Genomic DNA, 25,372 nt, shown 5'->3' with positions numbered 1-25,372 from the left:
AAGAAAAAAAATCAATCTATTTTACATCTTCACATAAAACGAGGTAGCTGCTTATCAACACTAATGATGCTGTCAGGTAGGTCTACTATCCCCATTAAATTATCATCTGTACTGTATCGACATTATGTTTTTGTGAATACGGATTAAGTACACACACCTATTGCTTGAAAGTCCTCGGAATCAAAGGTTTGAAGTCAACAGCAGGTCGTTTGTTAGGTGCGGCCCAGTCAATTTTTCACTCCTTATATCTGGCCCATTCATTAAAAACGTTGCCCACCCCTGGTCTAGATCTATGGAACAGTTAAAGGTGATCACACTATAATACCGGATAGTTCAAGTAGTGGGGGAGCTGAAGGATAATGATTGGGGGGTAGGGGAAGGGAGGGGGTTGTAGGTCATTGAACTCCACTTGAAGGATTTTAGAAGGATGGAACTCCCATCTTTTTTCATAGCTAAATTTACAAAAACAAAGATTTTATATCAACTGAATTCTTCCTCTTGTGAACTGATATTCATGTTTATGTAGAAATATAAATTTGGTACTGTACCTGTAATAGAGTACAATTGGAAAAAAGAAGATAAACCATGTAACAAATTTAGTAAGTTTACATAACTTTGATGATATCAGAATTAAGTTACAAGTTAATATTTGAAACCCAGAATGATGTAACTTTTTTCTCCTTTCTTTGTCACAAGAAGTTTGACAGAACTTGCAACAGTTAGATATTATACCTGCACATGCCATCCAACTGTTGGATTTTTCTTGTTTTTTTGCCAAGTTTGAAAGGGTGGGGGAGGGGTGGGTGGGGTTAAGACCTCCCAACCCACTCTCCCTTTTGCTACATGCCATAGTACACAAGAGCTACTTTAACAATAATAATAATAATAATAATCACCACACTAGAGGTGACCATGAGTGCTAGTTTTCTTTGGATGTGAATAACATTGCCTGACAGTAAAGACAGTACATCATCATTAATTGGATTAATTGGATTAATTACGTTCTAACAAGTCTTGTGTCCCAGAATTAAATTGTTAATTTGGCCACCATGCATGGCGACCTGTTTTCGTATGCAGAGTTGCAGACTGCGTGTCACCAGACATGATAACAAGTAATTTACCCTCTATTCAAGGCATGGAAATTAGGTTAAAATGAATTATCTGGTGCGTGTAATAATAATAATAATAACAGTAATAATAATTACAGTTCTTATATAGTGCATAAATCTTTAAAACATCTCAATTGGCTGAAAAAAGAAATTACAGTTGAAAAGCAATAGGTGTTTCGTGCAGTAAAGGATATATGTACTGCAGTACTTACATGTCAGTTATAGGACCAATGAAATCTTTAATGCACAGAACATATATAACTCACAGGGTCTGATGTATTGTTTTTCTTTTTTAATATTTACACTTCCAAAATGTAAAATATTCTGCTGGTATTAAGAAGCTTTGTTTGCTATCTTAGGGAGTACATATTCTGGGAAATTCGTCAGTGGCAGTTTCTTGTTAGAGAATATGTGACCGTATTGTAACCCTATTGTTTCAACTTTAGAAGAGCTTTCAAGAGCGTATTTTTTTTTTTTTTTAAAGAAGTTAAATTGCTTTTATTACATTTGAAAACCAGAGAATGCACCAAGGCAATATCTGTATATTAAATACAGATGATAGTGCAAAACCAGTGGGTGGGGCAGTTATGTAGGTATGTATCTAGCCCAAAAATGAGACTTCAAGAATTTACTACAAACAGTGAGAATTTGTGAACATTATGTTGAATTTGAACAACTCACAATTATGAGAAGAATCAATTTATGTTAGTACATACAGGGTAGCAGTTAACAGAAACCATTGGAGGTGGCAGAATAAGGGTAATTATTTTTTCTAAATATGATGGAAAAATCACGGATGGTCAAGTACACATGATCAGATTTGCATTCTCTCTCTTCATCTCAAATACCTTGAACAGAGCATTACTCTTGCATGGTGAAACATTAAAATAACAGACTAACTCAGGTTTATTAACCCCTCCTCCCCCCCAAACCTTCTAAACCCATCATCTGTACCCAATCCAACCCTCTATTCTCAATTCTCTAATATCTGAGAATGTCTTGAAATGTGGAAACAGCTATAAAGAGAATTGATAACCCTGAAATTGCTGAAAAGAATCGGCAAGTTAAACTCTATCAAGGAGATGGGCCAGCTTGTAATTCTTTGGAAGATAAAACATATAGGCTAGAAACAGGAGTTAAGTTCAATTTGTCTTCTTCTTGTCATCTGGACCCTCTTTTGGCGATTACACATTCGCAGCGCCATCTGTTTTCTCTTCGCCTGTCATCCTTCTTCATCACCGAGCATGTATATTTTTTTTTTGAACTCTCTATAATTGTCCCTTGATGCCTGTAGGTGCAATGAGGCTCAAAGGGGTATTTTAATGATTCAGGGGACACTCATCTCTAAGATAATGTCAAATAATGTGTGGAGGAGAGAGACTTTTGATAATATCCAGAATTATCCGGGTTGTCTGAATCATTTTGACCAGGTTGAAAAGTGATTGTGACAAAAAAATAATTATTAAGCTATATACATTATTTTTTAGGCAAGGATTTTGGCCTCATACTCCAGGCATTTCAGGACAAAGTAATGTCATGTACAGTACATCAAGAGAGAGATTAAAGCCTCCAGACACTGATAACTGGACACGGTCTTGGTTTTCTCCACAGTTAGTGTTTTAACAACTTTCACAGTTAGTTGATGATCATGATTCTGGTCACACGGGATCATTTATAGTGTTCAAATTTTCAGTAGCAGTTTTAGAGGCTCCAAATTTCAGGCTCTTCAGATATTAAAGTGTTATTCAGGTTAAGTTCAGATTATTTATGGATTGTTTTTCTTCACATAATTACAGAACAGAAACAGGGTGTAGTGAGAACCAGAAATTGGAAATTTGGAAGGACGTGAACTAAAAATCCCTTGCTGGGGTTGACAAGTTAGATCCACCCCCAGAATAAGCTAAAGAAAGTACAGAAAAGTGAGACAGTAAAAGTAATAACCCATCCTCTTTTCACACCCCAAAACCTTCCCCCTCCCTCTCCCCCAAAGGGAAAAACGTTAACGGATTACTCTTAATACACTATTACTTGTGAACTGCCTGTGTACAAAAACTAGGATGCATATTTCCATGTACTTATATAGCAATTTGCCTAATTTTGAATAGTATTTTTGGAATTGCAATACTGGATAAAAATATCCCCCTTAAATACAAACTAAAAAGCAAAAAATTAATAAAGAAAGAAAAGTAACATAAAAGTATAAACTTCAGACAAATTTTATATTACAAAAGTGGATTATGGAAATGTTCATTGTTAAACCATATAAGAAAATGCTGTTCATTAAGCTTTTTTCTAGCACATTTCTAGCATATTTTGAAGACTGTATAAAGGTGACCTTTCGATCACCTTTGATTTTAGTCAACAAGTTTACCAAGCCTACTGAGTGTTTCCACTCAAAATAATTGTAAGATTGCAGGTTCAGTGAAACTGAAACAACATAGTTGTTGTTTTTCTAATTACTAACCAAGCAATTTATGAATTTGTTTTGACTATATATCTCAATATTTCTGATCAGAAAATTTTCATGTTTTTTTTAACAGTCACATGCATGCATGTCATCAGCAAATTGAGAAGTTCCTTTATTTCTTAATGACTTTTAGGTCATACTTTGATATGATACTTGACCAGCTGTGAAGCTAATAACAACTTTACAGCTGCATGTGCATGGTCATACGTGTATCTTTAATATCAAATATCATTTGCATAATTCATTGAAAAAGCTGGAGTCTAATAGTTAAAATTCTGTGTTAAATTGTATTGTAACCTACATTGCTGAGGAAATGTATGCTACAAATAAATGCTGCCTGCATGCCTGCGCAGGTAAGCATCTGTAAAGTCCTTTGAATACTGGATGATTGTATAATTGAAAGTCAATCATATACCATAATGCCACATCTTGAAATAACAACTTACAAGCATAAAAAAGATAATGAAAACAAACCAAACAACCTTAATACATCAATCAAAAGTGCAATGAAGCTGATAGCTAATTCTTAGGTCTCCATGAATCCACCTAATCAAGCAAACATCCAATAGCAGAAAAAAAAAGAAAAAGAAAAAAAAAGGGCCTTTCCAACACAAATCACTTTGTCACCTGTTTAAAATAGAAAAAAAAAATAACTAACTAGTTTTGCCTTGAATTAGCTCTGTGTTTATAGCGTTGTTTGAATTCCTATGTGTGTCTAATGTGTTTGACAAGGAACAGCTGTAGTTCCTTGTATTATCGTTAAATTTATAAATGAATGCTATTTGTTTTTCTCTATGTTCCACTCATAGCAGCTATTGTCCTAATGTAAGCAAGTAAAGAAGGAAAGTCCTTGTTCGTCAGCCATTTTATGGGCTTCTCTTTATAACCCTGCTAAAAACACAATCTTCAGTCTTTATAAAGTACCGTGACCCTAGCTAATTTTCAGTGTATTTTTTTCCACCCAAATTAGCCATGTAGGTAATACAGTAAATCCCCATGGGGGATGTTTCTTTTCTTCCTCTTAGCCCCAAAGTATCGTGTTCCTTTAGAAGGAAAGAAAACGTGTCCACAAAAGTTACAAAGTTCTATTAAATAAACTTATGGTTCAAAACAGAAGTTTAATTACTTACTCCACAAAAATTTTGCCCTCTGAAAGAGCAAGAAAAGCCAACGTGCTTATAATTGAATGCTGGGGTTCAGTTTGATTGGTCAGTGTATAAATTAGCCATGTACAGAACACCCTTAAACTGAATGAAATATCAATTTTTTTGGGGCCTCTGGGCTTCATTAATAAATCATTTATAGTTCACAGAGCAACTTTATTGATTAGCAACAGACCAAGTCTGTACACAAGTTGATGACATTTGGGAAGGACATTTTAACACCTCAAATTTTCAAATTTCAAAACTCAGAACTTTTTTGCAATTGGGTAAAGATTATATTACAGCGCACTGGGTCAGCATTTAGGTTGAAAATAAATGTAATATTGATCTCATGTATTTTGCTTAATTTTATACCGTTTTATGTGTTTATTAAGAGACCAAAGCAGAAAAAGTACTTACTTCTGGTTCCTCTATTTCCATCTCACATTTCACTGAGTTATATTCTACTCATCATTCACAAACTATACTGACATGTAATTGTTTAATAGTACTGTATTTTTATGAATTATTTGATACGTAATAGGGTATTATACCCATAGAATATAAAGAAAATGAGGTTGAAACTTGGAAACAAGCGAAATTGCAAACTGAAAAATTTAAAGATAAATTGTCCACCACACAAACTGTACTGAGTCTGTACTTCTCAGTATTGTCCCTCAATAATGAACACTATATAACTCTTTGACATCCAATCTTGTGAAATTGGTATCCTTGCAGTAGTTTATGATAAACATTGAAGCTAAATCCAATAAGCCCTCCTGTTTATCTGAACATTTATTGATATTTCCACCGTATTTTTTGGGTATTGTTTAATACCGGCTGACGTTGATTAATTAGAGACTTTAAGGTTGTCCACCCCTGAATGGCCTCAGAAATAGGCCACAAGGTATATAATCTTCTTGGTGAAATGATTGTAGTTATAAACCAGCTATTGATGGTCAGAAGTTCAAGTGACTGGTTTGTAGGTCAGTTTCCTCTTGGTCAAGCACAGGAAAATTTAAAGGAGTATTAATATTTAATGATAGTGGGATAATAATTCTTGACATGCCCTAAACAGTTGTTCACTGTGTTTACTGTACTACACATTTGAATATTGACAAAGGAGCTGCTCATGAAATGAAGTGATAAATAGTGTTAATTATACTGCAGACTGCATGCACACTAGAGATGCACATAATTTAGCAATTTCAATTTCCTTTCTAGAAATAATCTAACAGGGTTATTTAAATCCTGAAGGTACATAAATTTTCGGTACTGTAGCTGGGCGTCTCTTTCACTGTTTAGTAGAATGTAATTAACAGATTCTAATTAACCATTTCCATAGTTAGGAATGCCCCTTTAAGTAGAATCCCTCCCACACAAAAAGCTTACTCCTGTGTTTGACATGGTTCAAACATCCCTCGTGATGTCATCGTAGCTAAACTGTGGTTTCATCCGTTAATTATTTCTTATATTAACTTACATTTAATGAGATTGCGTCTCTGATTGAACTCAATTAGTCCAATTTCCCTTAAACGATCGAGCAACAAGATAAAGTTGATAATTGTCCTCCCACTCCAAACAGGCAGTGATGATGTCTTTCAATCAGGGGATGGATAAAACAAGTCGTCACTCCGAAAACAAAGTTCAAGACAGATTTAACAAAGTCTGACAAAACAGGTTATTGATGGTTACAGATCATAAATCACATTTTCTGTTCCAAAAAACAAAGTTGGAAGTACAATGTATTAACCGTACGTACTATTTATTGTCCGATAATTGGTGGTATTAGGAATTAGGAATTGAGGGTTTAGCGAGGTATGTTGAGCTGTAGGTAAGAATGATTGAAATGTCACAGTACTTATGTTTATACAGGAAGGAGGAGGAGGATAGTGAGAGGGGGAGAGAAATGGGGGCACAAAGCAATTTGTAGGGTAGGGATGGATTAGATGTATAAGGAGACAGGTAGGTATCGTTGTTAGTAAATACCCAAAACCAGTAGATTATAATAATAATAATAATAATAAATGAGACTTATATAGCGCCAAATCAGTAGACCACTGCTCAAGGCGCTTTACAAAGAAAACAGATTAATTTACAAAAGAACAAGTGAAAAGATGGGTGAATTATGGGGTGTCTGTTGCAGGATAGGGTATTTAGGTAAGTAGGAATGGAAGGCTGAGTACAATTTATGGAGTTGAACAAATTTAGCTTTTAATTATTATAGGACTTGCAGTGTGAATACAACAGCATGAGTACGAGTACTTGTAGAGCTGCCCTTTTATGGCATATTGCAATGATATTAAATCTGTTTGCTGCAGTATTGTGGTAATGGCCCATCTTCCCCACTCTTTCTCTCTTTGCATTTAAGCCATGCATGGACAATCTGTATCACAGTACCTTATTCTATTAGTCATTTGATCACACCCCACCCCTACCCTCATAAAAAAAACAAACTATAGCTTACCCCAACAAATGGATAAAAAAAGTTCTGTAAGTTTGTAACCTCAAGGATTTGGGGGAACAAGCCATAGCTCCCCCCTCCCACCCACCATCCCCTTTTCTCTATTTACACCTAAGATCAAGTGAAAAACTTAGACATTTGACCTTTCATTAACTTTATTTAATTCTACGATTGATTCTTGAAAAGCAAATTTCATAATTATTCAGACTTCTCCTGAGCAGCCCCAGGTGATTTTTCTGGTATTAAGGTTTTGATGAAAACGTGGGCAAATTACCTTCCTCGTTTTCATGTTTCACCTAAGGCATTATGCTGACTCAATTCAATGGGATATCTTCTACCAGTTTAGTCACTTAAAAAACAAATGGGAAAATAGGAAAAAGGGAAAGGTACCAAACATTTAATGGCAAGAAAAAAAGAAAGAGAAGAGAATAAGAAAGAAAAAGAAAAGGAAAAATTAATTGTGTCCTGTGTGAGTCAGCGCAAAGCCCCTTAATAACATTAACACACAGACATATTGATTATTCCGAAAACGGGCTTAGCTTTCTGCCCCGGTGGGAAATTTGTAATTTTTTGAAACACAAGACGTGGTTGGTTCTGACTCTCTGTAAAGTGTACAGTAATGATATACGTAGGGGTGCTTGGAAGATATACTGTATACAATATGTATACATGGTTGTTCCCTATCCAAGTGAAAATTACCTGCAAATGAATTAATTTGGCTCGGTGAATTAAAATAAGATCTAGGTAAATCGTAACTTAATAACTCTCTAATGAGCTTTGGAGATGCCGCCGATGAACGGATTGTTTCTCGACCTCGATCGGAGGAAAGAGTCGATCCGCACGGGAGTTCACGCGGGAGGACCGAAGGGAAAAATCTTGTCATCGTCTCTAAGAAAGTAACCTGATGGTGAAAAAACCCAATCAAGTAGCTCTCAGATGTGAAGTAGTGAGTGGCTAGTATTAACACCTCATTTTGCTAGGAATTGTTTTAATTCTAAGAGAGGTTCGTTGGGTACGTTACACCCAAAAAATTAAGGGAATAACAAATAAATTGGCGGTTTCTGCTTAAATTCAAGAAAAAGATGGGTAAAACTAAAAAAAAATATGGAATTTGTAAAAAGAGATTTTCTGTGCTTTCTGGAAGATCTGTACAGCTGTTGTAAAGATAAGGTTTTCAAGCTAAAGTTGCAGATTATGTAGTCTCTAGGTTGGCCTCTCGAATTCATCTAAAATTAGATTTCACCATTTGAGAGAAGCGAAGAAAAACAGAAAGAAAGACATGCGATTTCTGCCAGTAGACAATAAACTAAGAACATAAAACTTTAAAATCGATACAGTCAACTGATACAACATGTGTGGAAGTGAGAACATGATTTGATCAAGAAGATTTTTTTTAAGCACTTCTATCATTTGTAGCATGTATACATGTATCTAAACTCTTTTGATATTCTCAACCTTGTCTTGATGGTGTGACTGGTAACTTTTGAAATCACATTTGCAATCTGTTTCTATGGTTTAAAAAAAAAAAATAATAATAATAATCTGGGAAAGAATATGGATCCTATGTACTGTTAATAATATATTGATATCTTTAGAGGAATATGAAAATTAATTGTCAGAATAGAGGGGGGAAAAAAACCCAAAATTTTACAAAAAATTAAAAACTTAAACATTGCAAATTCATAAAGCTCGGTAATCAATTAACAGTATTTAAGGCTGGTTGAAATCGTCAGTCAGATTATATGTGACACGTGCATGAAGGAACGTCAAAACGGAACTATATCTCCCAAATTGAATATTGCGGAATTTCTCAGCTTTTTTGAGGAAGTAGTTCATCAGGAACACTTTTATCACGTAGAGTTAAGATGATGATTTTTGGGTTGTTTCCTATTGCTTCAAGGTATATATAAATATCTCACAGTACATTATATCTGTTTGCATCATAGTAGCAGATCTCTACAGCAATAACAAGTACCATTGACCAGTGGCGGAGCGTCCATACAGTCAGGGGGGCGGATGCCCCCCCCCGACGGACTCAAATGGACTGCTGGCGCCCTTTTCAGCTCTTTACCACTTTTTACTTATTCGTGATTATTGACTTTTTTATTGCGCTCTCATCTACCTATTGACATAAATTTGTGACATTTTGTCACTTTCAACACCCATATAAACTTCCGAGTTGTCACAAATGGCGATGACACCTATTTATTCTTTGTTTATCTGCAAATTAGAAAGACCCGGAAAAGGTCATTTCCGGCGATCTAGGGAGTATCTTTACTCAAAAAATTTCTCCACGCTCCGTGCCAACCTGTGGTGGCATTCGCTTAGATAGTGGCAAAAGCACCCCTACAGACCATTCTCGCCCCCCCTGACCCATACCCCTAGCTCCGCCACTGCCATCGACCCCAAACTATATATAGTGTGACCACACGTCCTCGATTTCTGTTGACAGTCCTGGATTTCGTGTATCGCGTCTGTGGATTATCGTGTCCCCCGCAAATGTTCCCAGATATTATCATTCAGTCCCAGGAATGTATCCCTGAATTTGTAAAAGAGACCCTGAATAATTTAGATTTTGCCCTTTTGGCCTCCCGTACATTCGTATAAACAGCTTCAATGTGAGCCTCCGATTGTTACATACTGTATATATTAAAGTTTCATTCTTGACTCACAAATTAAAGGAAAACTTAGATCATTGAATATTCATAGGCAAGTGTGTATTTCACATGGAAAAGATCCCTTTGAACCTAGTGATATAATATGGAGATTGACTCCCAGTTACTTGGTTCTAAGTTTCATGGTCATCATGTTTTTTGCATCTAGGGAATCGATTAAAACTTTTCAATACAAACTTCAACACTTTTGCTTTAATAGTTGCCCTAGATTTTATATTTGGACAGAAATTTTACCTCATAATTTTTCACTACTAGTTTTGCATTTACTTTCATTTGAAAAAGGAAACGACACAGTCGTTACTTTAATTGTCCACATGTATGTATAACGGTAAAATTATAATTTGTTTTCCTTTTTTCAGGGTTGGTTGTTTTCCCATCATGCATAGGTGTACCAAAGATGAACGGAGTCGCAGAAGGTCACCCAGAGTGCGAACATAGTGTGCTACAGGGTATTGAAGCCAACAAGCAGATGGAACAGAGCATAATGGTTACATGTGTTGGGAGTATCTCAGAGTTAGGTGAGTTCATGCAAAAGAATAAAGCTTTGGAGTAAGGGGGTTGGAAGAGAGAGGGAGCAGAAGGGAGTGGGGGTTGGGGTGGGGGAGAGGAGGCTACCATGTTTGAGTGGAACAGAGCATAATGGTTACATGTGTTGGGAGTATCTCAGAGTTAGGTGAGTTCATGCAAAAGAATAAAGCTTTGGGGAGAGGGGATAAAAGAGGGAGGGTGGGGGAGGGGTTGTGGGTGGGGAAGAGGAGGCTACCATGTTTGAGTGGAACAGAGCATAATGGTGACATGTGTTGGGAGCATCTCAGAGTTAGGTGAGTTCATGCAAAAGAATAAAGCTTTGGAGAGAGGGGGTTGGAAGAGGGAGGGAGCAGAAGGGAGTGGGGGTTGGGGTGGGGGAGAGGAGAGGAGGCTACCATGTTTGAGTGGAACAGAGCATAATGGTTACATGTGTTGGGAGTATCTCAGAGTTAGGTGAGTTCATGCAAAAGAATAAAGCTTTGAAGAGAGGGGGTGGAGGAGGGAGGGAGGGGGAGGGGTTGTGGGTGGGGGAGAGGGTAGGGGGAGGAGGCTACCATGTTTGCGTGGTCTGTTGCATTATAATGTTCACATTTGCTGAGAGTATATTGTGTCGTGTGAAGCATTGACATAGCTATGACATTAGCATTGGCATCCATCCAAGAGAGGGGGGAGGGGCATGGGAGGGGGAAGGACTGATTCTATCGACCATAATTTACTTGCGTCTCAACCTCCAAAAGACTGCTGATTTGTAGCTGATCTAAGTTTTGGAAATAATGAAAACTCTATGACATCAGGGGACTACTCCCCTAGCTGTGACCACCACTAGCTGGCCTACAGCAGACCCCCTGGACCACTGGTTCACGCTCTCTGCCCTCCTGCTGGCACTGTCCTCCCACCAGGTCACATTAGAGTAGTATATAACCAAAGAAAACCAGCACATTGTAGAATTGAAATGATGAATGTATATGGTGTACAATAATTCATTTCATTATTTGGACAGTTGCTGCATGGTTATACAATATGTTATTTGTATTACCATCAATGGTATTCACATCTGCCTGAATTGAGTACAGTAGGACTGCTATAAAGCATGTTTGCATATATACTTGGCAAACATTTCTTAGAAAGTTTTACAAGGTGATCCTAAGACAGGTATATTAATCAAGATTTTATGTCTGAATAGCTATAGCCCTTCAATTCTGGATTATGGTACCCTTGCTTTGGCCTTACAACATGAATAAATTGAAAGAGCTTGCTTGTTGGAGTGGAGTTTGATTGTAGAATATTAGGCTTATATATACTCTGTCTGCATCATCTCAGTCAAGTCTGATAGTTAAAATCTAATTCTGGCTCTTGTTTGGATTATAGATTGGTGAGGGGGTTTGGCAGTATGAGGGTTTTCATGGGACAAAATCTATTACCAGCGTGTCGATTGTCTCAAGATACTTTTTGAGTTTAGTATAGTCTACAGTATCACGTAAAGTCTCAATACGGGTTTGTTGATGAATTTGGGAAAACAACTTCCGATGCAGATTCAATGTTTCTAATCCTAAATGCACTCTGACCAGGTGGGTTTAATGGAGAAAAGCTGTTGCAATCGAAAGAAAGAAAGAAATTTATTTTCTGTTGCCCTTATGGCGCGAAGATAATTTACCCTAAAATCACTGCGACGGCTCATATCAGTATGTTCAGTACACAAAATGTAACCTATTTATGTCTCGTATCGTCCACTCGTAAGTCCTATGCCTCACGGTCGTAAACAAAAGAGAGAGATTTGATTGGCGCATGATCTGTTGGGCGGGGCTTGCAAATTTTTAGTGACGTTTGTAGAATCTACGGACTCTTTCCAAAATCTGGCAAATTTTATTCAGCTCAAAATGTTAAACGACAGATAACTCAAATAAAAATAATGATTATTAATATGAAAAATGCATAGAACGGTGTTATTTTCACTGAGCTTTTAGGGCAGTAAGCTGGAAAGGTTGAAGTTAAAATTTGGCAAACACACATTGAGACTTAAAGATTTGTCAGCTGGTGTATACATGCGCTACTGTAGCTCATAGCAGGCTCAGCAGAAAAAATAAAAAAATAAAAAAAAACAAGGGAGTTTTTGTAGAGCACTGACGGTGAGCTAAATTCACAGGCAACAAACCGTATTTATGTGTACCATGGGGGTGTAGATCTTAGGGGGCAAATACAACATATAATAAAAAGACAGGAGGAATTGTCTGAATAGAGGAAACCAAAAATAATAATTTCATTTCATTTCATTTATTTCATAAGAAGTAAATGAACAAAAATCAGTGCTTAATATATTGAGGGCAGCATGCAATCAAAGAATCATTAAAAATGTAGTTTTTAAGACTTCATAGGAGACTTCCTTTCCCATTGTACACAATTGGCGATAAACAAATTAATGAATTAATCCTCTTAATTGCTGTTAGATGCAAGCAAATGTAAACCTGGAAAGATGAAAATGGCCAATTCTTCTGTCATCTTGGCTTCAGTAGATTTGTCATTTTGTCCTATAATTTCTCACTTTGACAACTGAAAAATGTGAATTATGTGAACGACCCTCTCCACTAATGCATGTCTTGCTCTCTCATTCTCTCTCGAGATCTCTAGACACATTAAGGCAAAAACTAGATAAAGAAAAATCTCAACAACAAAAAAAGAGAATAAAAATGAAAATGTTCTATCAAACTGCCATGATCATCATTCATTTAAATACCTTGAAATTGCTGGAGGCTGATTTATCAAAAATTTGGAAATAAAACAAGATGAAAGTGATCTGTTATGACATTCTTGATAAAAAAACCAATCACCGAAATTAAAATAATTCATATTTAATCTCGATGCATTAATTGCTACAGTAGCTAGCTAGCTAGGCTGGGGTGAAAACAATATTGTAATATGGTTATTTCTAGATTGATCATTGAAATTTGCCTTAAGCTTTTATATACTGTAGCTCTCTTAGGGTTGTTGCAATATTTAGCTGTTTTAAAGTTACATTTCTCGATCCCGATCCCAAGCGGAAACATGTCGTAAATTGCATCATATTTAAAGATTCAAACTTATTAAAATCCGAGACGAAAGCAAACGGTCTATATTGGGTGGTGGAATGAGAAGGGAGGTCATTGACTCGTGGGGGTCCATCATGGAGGTTGTACAGTGTTAAAAGGTTACCAGTTCACTCTAGATATGGTATAGCAAGAGTGCTGAGCTTGTGAGGAGATAGGTAAGCTGGTCACTTGTAAATATCCAAACCTGGTGAGTTTTGGGATTTTAAAGAAGATAGGAAGGATGATGGTAAGGATGGGGGGGTGGGAGGTGTGGAAAGTAGAGATAAACCGTGGGGAAGACACTGTTTCCTAATCACCCTTGTTCATTAATCAGACTTAACTAAGTTGCCTGTCCATCTGTCTCTTTAAATGTGACAAAGATCCTGCTCGGATAAAAACGCCACACAGGCCCTCAAATATACAGTAAAATGTATGAGTTTGTGTTATTGTGAGAGTATCTCTGCTTTGCTCAGCTGAGCATGTAGTTGTATGAAGTAATATAGTTTGATTCTATGAAGCAGAAGAACTTATGGAAGAAATTAAACTTGCATTAAGAAAGAAATTTCACCCTGATTTTGAAGACCTTGAATACAGAACAGAAGTATAATGTGTTGATTGCAAAGTGAAGGTAATTGACTACACTTTTTGTTCGGGGGGGGGGGGGTGGGGGGTGGGAAGAAGTGACAAAAGAAGAAGAAAGACATTTGAGTAATGATCTAGAGCAAACATAAGAAAAACCTGCTGTGGCTAAATGTCCTTCATATAGGCAATTGCATTCACGTATCTTACATTGTAACTAGTAATCCACTCAAGGTGATGTCTTCTTTTGTTTGGTATTAAAAAGGATCCTTTTAAAACCGAGCATTTTGTGTAATATAGCGTAAGTCGGTGAACATTGCAATCGGAGTCTACAGAATTTTAGTTTGGTTTTACAGTTTAAGCGGAGTAGCTGAGCTGCAAATGTTTCTTGCATTTGTGTGATTAGTCAAAGCTTTTAGGACAATTGCATACATCGTTGTTTGTATGTCTCTTGAAATAGTACCTGCTTAAAGGTATGCTGTATTTGCCACAAATATGCTAGATATTCAATGGTCAAAATTCTTAGACTGCTTTTATTACAACCTTTGAGGAAATTTCCTCACTGGGACATTCAGTTATCTTATGTGTCCCATTATTAAAAATTGTCTGAGAACAATTTGGAGAGTAAAGACCTCCAGGAAAGTACTTTTTGAAGACATAATTTGGGGCCTATACTGACTATTTTATCAGCTTTTATGCAATGTGGTAAACAAATTCCATTTCATCTAACACCATTTTCCTCGATAAATTTCGAATGACAGCATTGTATAACAATTATTTTCAGACCACAAAGTGCTCTGCTTCTTGACTTTTTGAAATAGCTGTAGATATTGCTAGCTTAATGGACTGTGTGCTAATTGGTAAACAAGGTCAACAGACATACCATCCACTTTTCGATAAGTGGAGCCTAAAGTGGTATCAAAATTTTACCCTAAACTGAATGTTAGCTTCTCCTCTCTCTTAATATCAAAAATAATTTTTTATTTTATATTAAATAATAATTAGGTATGTATACAGTAAATTATAAGCAGTTGACTGTTTCGTTACTTACCGTACATAGTTTACAAAACCACCACATTACACTGCCACAACATTTTAACCTGTTTTTCACTTTAATAGTAAAACAGAGCAGTGCACACTTTATTGATGAACAAATATTTGTCCGGCAACTAATTGATCTGACCGAGCCAGTGCTCGGGTAATGGCATTAACTTTAATCCATTCATTTGTTTGGTAAAGCAACAGAATAGTTTCCTGTGGTATTAAACGTCTGTTATTCAAAATAACAGACTGAACAGAATTTATATCTTGCGTTTGATTTTACAGCATGGGCTGCTGCCAATGTTAACTCTTTTTAAAGGTTAGGGGGGTGAACAGGGAGAGGGGTGGGAGAGTGGGGGGACATCAGGATTGGCCTCCAAAATGTACCAGTACTGTAGGAAAAATATTTCTGCCTAATTTGACGGGCCCTCCCTTGCGCTGAGATACAGTAAGACAAAGTCTATATATATAGATCAGTGAAGTGAGTTGAGCAGATCAACCAACTGCCAGTTGAAATCTGAACATTTAAACATCTTGTATTAACTTGACAATTGATGTTTCTTCTCATAGGTTATCATTAACTAACTGATTTCAATTTTGGACATGTTGTTGATTCTAACGCTGCATAACTTACCTTTCATGTATGCACATGTGTGTGTAGAAAGATAATAATAATAATAATAATAATGGACATTTCTAATGCGTATCCGTCACAAAAGACAATTTTTGGCGCAGTGACACAAAAAGTGCGACAGCAAAAAAAACAAAAAACAGTAAACATAGTACAAGACAATAATGCAAGCAAATATGGGCAATGTCAGTGAACGATTAATTAAACAGTTTTCAGCAGATGAGTCTTGAGAGAGCGTTTAAAAGTAGCAAGAGTTGGACTGTGTTTTACATGTTCTGAAAGGAGCTGTTCCACAGAGAAGGGGCAGCGGCAGCAAAAGCTCTTTTGCCCCATGAGCGATTTTCACACAGAAGTAATTTATTGTGTGATCTCATGATGAACTTGTATCAGATTGTGAAATGCTGTACACTTAAAGGCATTGAAGGCTCGCCCAATCCGCGTACCAGGCTCTGAAAAAGTTAACTCTCCGTTGCTTGCAAGTGAAGTTGTCTTCTTGTCACTACAAAGTGCAGACAGTTATGAAACTTAATACCTTGTTATCTTATATCTAGACCTGAGATGTCCATCGCTGCTATGTACACTGTGTTGTGGGTATTGACCGTAGCTGTATGTATCGACTGTACACTAGTGTCTAATTACCGACGGTAGCAAGCTGTGTGTGTATTTTCTGGTAGCGATGGTGGTGTCTAACACATTTACTTCGTTCCTCGCTTATCTGTCTCCTCACAACATTAGCTGGTCTCATGAGAAGGAAGGGCATTGACCGGATAGGACCGGTCACTGGGGGTGCACAGTGTTAAAAGATTACCAGGGTATACTAGACACGGTAGAATGTGGTGCTAAGGTTGTGAGGAGACAGGTAAGCGAGTCACTCGTAAATATATAAACCAGTAAGTTTTATCATTTCTGTTACACTTCATTCGAAACTAGGTCAGATTACCGGCATGAGACGTTTCTTTGTGTGCGAGTCTTCACACCCTTTAAAGGACATCAGTATTTTTCCCAAATATGCTAGAAATCCCCAAGATGGTCACTCATGCTCCAACTTGGGAGATCATAACCACCTGTCAGGTGTCCCTATATTGTGACAAACATTAGCAACCTCGTCAGCTCATCCGTTGCTCGATATATATATCCTTCTTAAAGTAATAAAGTGTCAATATTTTCTCCTTCCTTTTCAGGAGAGCTCGTTGCCAGGGCGACACATTACTTACAGAATTTTCAGAAGCTCTCCGCTAGTTACCACCAGCACTGCGAGATGTCCTGGTCATCGAGCGCACTGCAAACGCTGTTCCATTACATGAAGTGTAATCAGTTGGAGAACCAAGATGCACCGACTGATCACCATCAGCATACCATACAGCTAACGCCTGAAAGGTGAGAGTTTTTTTCGTGTAATTTATATTAAAAAAAAACTTCCCTGTGACCATTTATAGTGTCGTTAGCATATTTGGAGCCAATCGATACAGAGTAGAGGTGTATCGTAGGCATAACTCTGATGTTTATATGAACATTACAGAGCACATTACAAACTTCAAGGGGGGGGGGAGGAAGAGGGGGGAGGAAGAGGGGGCATTTCGTTTTCTTTTGTCATTTGCGGTTTCAAGATTCTAGCCTGTTTTGTCTTTTAAAAATTAGTTGAGTTATGAGATTTGCTTTCTTCTAGACGAAGCTAATTGTGACATCAAATACTCAGTTTATAATGACATCAGGATCATAGACATGCTATATCTCATTTCCTTGTGATAGTCGCCCTTTGCTATGCCTTTATTAAGACGTCTTGATGCAAAAGTGTTTTGGTGTTAAACCTATTCCAAGGACAATCAAAGCAATGTTTCATTAAGTTTTGACAGTTTGCCAACATTGTGTATACATGTTTGTACAGTATCCCTAGATACATGAAGAGTACGAAAATATCACAGTGAGGTTAATGCGTAAGAACAGTCCGAGCGTAACAGCGAGTTTTGTTATTTTTGAATATCAATGGGATAGAGAATGACATCCCTGACCGTTGAACGGTGGATACGATTAATTTGTTCAACAAAAGCAGGTGGAAGTTAGATGTACTGTAGACTCTGGGGGAATGGTGAGATCAGGAAAGGAACCATGACAAGGATGTGATCTAATAAGACAATGAGAGATGTATTCAAGGTCACAGTTTTAAGCCTGTCTATCTCGTCAAACTTCTAAGAGCAACTTTTGGCATCTTGTTTTAACAATTTTTTTTACCAAATCACAATTTAAGGGAGGCAGAACTTTGCATCTGGCACAGCTAGCAGTAAGTTTATTTTTAGACAACAGGACAGTATGACAGGATAATATATAGCTCTCACAAAAGTAATCACTTAAAGCAGCATTTTGCGTCATTTTCTATGATTTTTCTCAACCTCACTGATTCCACTTTGCCATAACGACATACATAACTAGCTAATCTATTTATATTTTACTTCAAATGGTGGCATAAAAGTCGAAAAATTTGCAACTTTCAACTTTGTTGTTCTCCAAGATATTTTCCGTTGGGAACCCAATAAACCTCGCCCATAATATGAATATTTAAACACTACGAACGTCATTGACAGATACGTAATATAACACCACGCTTGATTTGTGTACAGTCTACATCGCAGTTGTACCAGGGAGTTGCATAACAACTCCTTGGTACAACCAACGCGAAGTCTTGAATCTATTTTTAGCAACGGCTCATAACTAAACCTGCATCTTTGATTGGTTGAATTCAAACTAGTGGGTTTGGCGGAATTGTATGCGATTAATTTTAACTGTGAAATTTGTCGAGGACACTCTTCTCATTTATCGACATAAATCGTTAATTACTCGCTAATTAACGCTCTTGGCAGGGTGAAACTTGGATGGTATCTTAGATTGCTGTTTTATGATTGATACATGTAAAAAAATCGATGCACATGTTAAAAAAGTGGAAAAAAGCGACCCAACGCAAAATGCTGCTTTAAGGTGTTACAGTTCTAAGTGAGCATCTGTGCAGCTTTTCACATGGTTTTTAAAGGTATGCTGTATTGGCCCCAAATATGCTAGATACTCAAATATGGTCACATTTGGTCAAAATTCTTCAACTGTTTTTTAGGAAATTGTCCCCAACTTAGACATTCAGTCATCTTGTGTGTTCCTAAAAAATGTCTGAGAACAATTTGGAGAGTGAAGACCTCCAGGAAAATACTTTTTGAAAACTTCTAGCAATTATAGTGTGCTATAATTTGGGGCTTTTACTGACTATACCTTTAAGCAACTGGCCAGTATGAAGACACAACATTACAGCTCACGCTATAGTCATTGCGTGAACAATCAGTCCAGTATCAGATGTAACATGACAGATTGTACACTTTCCAAAGCCTTTTGCAACTCCTGGGACTAGTATAAAGAGAACATTACAGCTAATAGTAGACTACTTTTTAATCAACATAGTAAGGCAATAACCAGTTCACAGAACTAACTGTGTTTGTTACTGCTCCCAAGGGCCTTCTTTAACCCTAGGACAGTATGACAGAACATTACAGTCCACATGGCTTGAAGTTGTCTACTTGAACAAGCGAGCCCAGTATAATGTCAAAACCGACCGTTATCAGAACTCAGTTGGCTTCAGTCGTCAACTATCGTATCATATATAATGCTAATTATGAGGTGCCTTTTGGTAACAGGATATTTAGTCAAACTTGCGTCCTTCATGATTAATTGGAGCTTTCAATTTATTATCGTCCCTAGACAGTTTTGAGGAGAACAGTGTGCTGTCATTGACCCAAAACAACAGTGTATTCTATTTAAAACATTCTTCGATAGCTCATGTGTTCAATGACATCATTCATGTTAGATTTGAAACAAATTTAGTTTTTGATGTTCACATTTTTTTTTTCAAATCTCTGTAGACCTTCTTTCCAATTATAGGATGATGTTAATTAAGATCATCTAGAAAGTGTCCTTAAATTACAATTTGGAAATCTTTCAAACAGCAGTATATAAAGGCTAGTACTACTGTACTATCTGCTGTGTCCCCAACAAGTGAAGTATATTTTTGATGCATTTAGTAAGTGTGTTAGGCTTAATCATTTGTTTTTATTCCTTGCTGGAGGCAAGATGAATCTTTGCGATGGTGTATGTGTGTGTGTATATATGTGACACTTGCTCGTAAACACGGTATAACCTCAAAAAGGTAACTGTGTACTATATACTTGGTATGTGGATCCCTCTTATTGAGTACAGAAGTCTATTTTCTTCTGTGAAGTTCAATGGTCATTTGGGGTCAACAGAGGTCAAAGTCTGAAAACTTTGTAAACATGATAATTCAAAAATGTATCTTTGTTGACCTTTTGAATTTTGAGTAAAATTGTATTGCAAGGAATCATGCACAAAGCTATTACTGGCTTTCTGGCTTTAACTTTTTCCCTTTATTTTGTTAATTATTTTTTACTGTCGTTAAACTTCACTGTCAAACAGTAGTTTGTTATAAACAGTTTATAATATTCCTTTAGAAATATGTTTACAAAGTAAGGTTTGTGTTAATTTAAACACACCTAATGTTTTAATGTCTTCAACAATATCCTAGCTGGCAGTTTGCTGACTGTCTGAGGTAAGGGGAAAGTTGCCATGGCGATAGTTTTTGGTGCTTGTCAAAAACTTAAGAAACAGGAGCAGACAATCAATTAGTTTGTTGTATGTTTTAATTGATCGTGCAAGGTGGTTTTCTTATGAGAATTGTTCGAGGAACTTCTGTATATATATGCAGGGACACATTCACTAACGAGTCTGCCCGATGACGGAGGTCTTGACGTCATTCATAATCTGATGATTCAGGTTCTGTTTTGATGCCTAAAATGTCTTGTTTAAAATGACGACATGAATTGATGCTCTCATGCATAGAGTAGATGAGAGAGGGAGAGAGAGGGGGGGTGGGGGGAGCAAAGAAATTATGGATTAAACCTATTTCAACCAGATGGAGGCTTGTGCAATGCAGTATGTGATCTCAGGATAGCTAGTGTGTGTGTGATTTCATACATGACCATGAAAAAATGAAGTAAGAAGAAGAAAGAAGAATTAATTTGATTGGTTTAAATATCAATAATGTGTCTCATTTTTAGAAGGGTGAAAGAGGAGTTAGTAGGGAAGGGAAGGTAGCAGACGAAAACAGGAAATGGTAGGGTCTATAGACCACCTGAAAGATATCTAAGGAGAATAACTAAATTACTGAATGTGAAGGGAGAGGGTGGAAGAGAGGAGGGGGGAGGGGGGTAAGAGATGACACCAGGGACAGCGGTGTAGTGAAATGTGAAGTCATGGATGGGTATATGAATACATAGTCCCTATTTTGGTTAACGCCGGTGCCTTCCAATCATAAGGTCCCAGGTTCGAGTCCCTCCAAGATTAATGTATGTCATCCAGTTACAGAGTTGTTGACAATTGACAATTCATAATCATGGACGTTAAATATGAATGTAAGAGACTGACTTTAGTCAGTTTGTGGCTTTGATAAAGCCAATGAGGCTTCTTCGCAAGTTCCTGCTTGCAGGAGGATCTAAAATACATACATACATACATATTTCATTTGCATGTCATTGAACGGTGTTAACACAGATATATCATTGTGTTTCTGTTAGATCCTTCGTGGTGTTACCGCCTCTCCTCGAGTGGATACGAGTCGGCTCTGCTCACTGCCTCCATCGATTCGGATCCAGCATCGACTCAGACGACGTATTGCAGGCGGCCAGGGTCCTGCTACCCGGTATGGATTGTCCAGTCAGACCCCTAAGGTGAGTTAATTCAAAAATTAAAGTTTATGGGAAATTTATAGGGGATGAGGGGGAATTATGGAAGCTATAAATAGAGGTATAATAGCCACTTTGGGGAATCGTCATTGTGGTGCCAGGTGCTGCATCTTTTGACGGACTTCTTCATTACGCCATAGTTACCTACCTCTTTTCACTTCAGAAAATATTGGGAGATAAACAGAAAGTTCAAACTGATGACTAAAAACCGTTTCATGTAAATAACATGTTTTCTGTCTCCTTATGAAATTTTGAGTAGGCTACTTTCAAGTTCCTCCAAACTCCCTCCCTCCCTCCCGCACCCACACTCTATTTCTACTCTCTCTACCTCACTTCCTCACCCCCAACCTCTCCACTAAATCTCCTCCCTCCTTTCCCCTCCCCTCCCCCTTCCCCCCCGCAAAGAAACAGGGGAAAAAAGATTCTCTGGCTTGAGAACTTTGAGAAGATACTATTCCCCTGATTGGAATGGGAAATAGTTTGGAAACTGTCAAATACTTTTTCTGCTCCATATCAGACACTGCATTTTGATATAACATTAAGTCAGGATGTCCTCCAGGCCACATGCTACTACAACTGATTACAGCAACATAATAAGGTAGAAATCTATTTATCCATTCTCAAGATTGAGAGCTGTCTGAATACTGTCACTGCTTTGGGAGTGTCGTGCTCTATCTGATGTGCTGATAACTGCTGTAATTTTTCCCATTCTCCTAAGTATACATGTACTAACCATACTCCTGGTGGTTCTGTCATCTCGGTATCAGATAATTCGAAAGAGTCTTTGTGTTTTTGCGAGATTAAATGGGCTTCCCCTAGGCAAACCCGATCCCTTAAATTATTGAGTGGGCATGATGTATGTCAGATAGTCAGACCAGTTTCTGACCGGGCTTTCTGACTAAATTTGCCCCGAGATCATCTTTAGTTTCGTCTGCTAAATCCTCCGTTTGTAATCTATTTTTAAATTTTTTTTCTTGATGCGAATAGGAAAACACTTGATGTTTGTCTGAAAATTTGCATACGAGTCTTCGATGTCTGTTTATCTGGGTCGATTATTAGTGTCAAGTGAAAGCCATGATTCTGGGACATGGTGAGATCATGACAGTTGTGTGGAGAATGAGTTACAACATATCTAGACAGAAAAAGAGTGTGGCCAATTTACCCAAAACAGAAAATGAAAAAAAAAAAAAAAGGGGGGGGGAACAAAGTTACTATGTAAGGTTCATTTAATATGCAGCAGGCCTAGAATATCACGGTGTTGGCTTCTTGCTACAAAAAACAAAGGATGTGCCTAAAGGGTTTGAAGACTCGCGCAAAAAGAAACTTCTAATGCTGGTAATCTGATTGAGGTGTAACAGAAGTGTTAGACACCACCATCGATCCCAGAAAATACACACACAGCTAGCTATACCGTCAGTAATTAGACACTAGTGTACAGTCAGTACATACAGCTGCGGTCAATACCCACAGCACAGTGTATAAACGATACAGCAATGGACATCTCAGGTCCAGATAAAAGATAACAAGGTATCACGTTTCATTACTGTCTGCATTTTGTAGTGACAAGAAGAAAACTTCGCTTGCAAGCAACGGAAAGTTAACTTTTTCAGAGCGCGGCACACAGTTTGGGGCGAGTCTTCAATGCCTTTAATGATCAGAATATTTATGGAAAATTTCAGGATAACATCATATGACCCAATCCCCACCCTCCTCCCCTTCCCCCATCACAAGCCCACTGGTTATACAAACATAATCACAGTGTTTAACCATGTGTGCTGTTCTCACATTACCAGTGTGTGCAAAACGATTTAACATTGGGACAAGGATTACTTACCTCAGGATCTTTTTGATAAATTTCATGTAAGAACAGAACCCATAGATCGATAAGATCCTGGTCCCTCTCATCTTTCGATATACATCCTTCCTTCATACCACTCTGCTCCCTACCAGATGAAGGTTTGCTCAAAACAGAGAGAAAAAAAGAAAAGAAAAGAAAAAATGTCAGGCAAATTCAACAATTTTGAAAATCAATATTTTTGCCTTCAGGTTGTTAATACGTTCTGCACGAGTGTAAAAATATCTACCCCCAGAGATGTCAATAGAGCCATGTCGACAAAAAATTAATAAATAAAGAAAAAGAAAGGGAAAAGAAAATAGAATTATTATTCAACCAACATGTAATATCTTTGAAAAAAATTTCACTCCTGCAACTGCTGGGACTCAACCTGTTGAGTCATTTGTGCTAGTCATACATACACACCTATAATTTTTTTTTTTTTTTTCAATATTTCATTTCAAACTGTTTTAACTTATGTAGAAGATTAGCCTGAAGATGAAACCAGCAGTAGCTCTGCGTCAAATTCATACATGGGATAACACAGTCGGCCCTCGACAAGTACCTGTAGCCTTTTCACATGCTTGAGACAGAGTTGCAGAATAATTATTTCTAATGTTCTTAAGTTACCTGTATATGAATTTTTAATTTAATTAATAACAGGTTCACATAATAAGTTAATGCTATATCCTTAAGGTAGCTAAGGGTGAGAATATGAATGATAAAACATGCCATGTACATTGTATTCAAGCTTTCGTATTTATGATCCCCGCTTCGCTCAGAATCACAACCAGCTCCCAGCAAATCGTGGAATAATGGAGAATAAATGAAGAGTAAAATTAAAAACTTTTCCCAAATATATGTATTCTTAATGTGATGGAACTAACGATAGGCTAAACTAATGTATACAACAGTGTCGGTGGTCACAAAATGTTGAGAACTCAAAAAAAGAATTCATTCATTTCATTAATACGCACACACTCATTTACCGTCGTTGGGATAAAACAAAAGAAAAGAACTTTCAACAGACTTCTTATCATTTTCTTAAACCTGTCTGTATTCTGTACATGTTTTTGTCCCTTTTGTTACTGACATTACTTGTCATTTAGCCTTTGAAGAAGATCCTGATAGGATCGAAACGTCAGTCCAACTTACTTTTACACGTTCTCCTACGCAGGCTCTCTAGTGGATAAGCAGTTTGATAACAGTTTTAATTTATTTTCATTTTCTAAAAGAAATGCAAACATTTTCCAAGTTTTCATCCGTACTGTACTGTGTACTTCAGGTTATATCTTTCCTCGATTTCTTTCTGAAGGTCAAAACTTTATTTTCTTTACCGACTGGAAGAGACACGAAGAAATTAAATTTCTTATACCGTCCTTGAAAAATGTCTTTTTTCCGCTATCCTTTCCCTCGTCCTTCCGTCCGTCCGTACGTCACATCTTCGGTCTCTTCCCCGTCGAGTACCCAGAAGTAAAAAGACGGGGAAATTGTTCTGATGAAGAGTATGGCACCTAAGGTCATTGTGACAAAACAAAGACAGAGAGAGAGAGAAATATATAAAAAGGGAGAAGATTTTCAGCATTTTTTAAAAACAACATCAGAAAGCTAGACAAAAGAAAAAGAGTTGTTTGGGGGGGGGGGTGAAACTTGACAAAGTGATTAACTGATTACTCTTGGCAACATTTGTGCCAAAGGCAGTGATTATGAAAGTTTATCCACGATGTCGATATTCCTTTCTCGTTGCCCCGGAGTGTCGTAACTGTTTTCCCCCATATTTTTGACTTTAGCGTCTGACATTTATTTTTGGATCGGTGGGACTTTCGTCGATGTTTTTATTTCTCGAATGTAGAGAAACGTTTCTGTCGGCTGGTATTTAGACTTCTTCTTCTTCTCTTCCAAAGCGAAACAGACTCAATTAGTAAAATGACTTGCTTTTTTTTGTCAATTATAAAGGTCATAATTGAATACAAACCAAAACTTTGGCAGCTGTCATCAACGCGTGGGTTTAGATTAAAGCTTTCCGACTCCTTCTTGTCTAGGTCTCACCT

General features: G+C 37.2%; 1 protein-coding gene across 2 annotated transcripts in view; it reads left to right on the top strand.

Annotated features, from left to right (window-relative positions):
• LOC139969648 (ankyrin repeat and BTB/POZ domain-containing protein 2-like) overlaps window positions 1-25,372 on the top strand; it is an 81,179-nt gene that overhangs the window by 32,754 nt on the left and 23,053 nt on the right. For both annotated transcript variants that reach the window (XM_071974783.1, XM_071974782.1), the window contains exons 3-5: window positions 10,217-10,375; window positions 16,880-17,075; window positions 21,320-21,472. In XM_071974783.1, coding sequence (XP_071830884.1) covers window positions 10,217-10,375; window positions 16,880-17,075; window positions 21,320-21,472 — 508 coding nt within the window. The remainder of the gene's footprint in view (window positions 1-10,216; window positions 10,376-16,879; window positions 17,076-21,319; window positions 21,473-25,372) is intronic.

The sequence above is a fragment of the Apostichopus japonicus genome, chromosome 7 (genome assembly GCF_037975245.1).
Source record: "Apostichopus japonicus isolate 1M-3 chromosome 7, ASM3797524v1, whole genome shotgun sequence".
Lineage (NCBI taxonomy): Eukaryota > Metazoa > Echinodermata > Holothuroidea > Aspidochirotida > Stichopodidae > Apostichopus > Apostichopus japonicus.
Note: the sequence above shows the minus strand (reverse complement) of the source record. Positions and strands in the feature narration are given on the sequence as shown.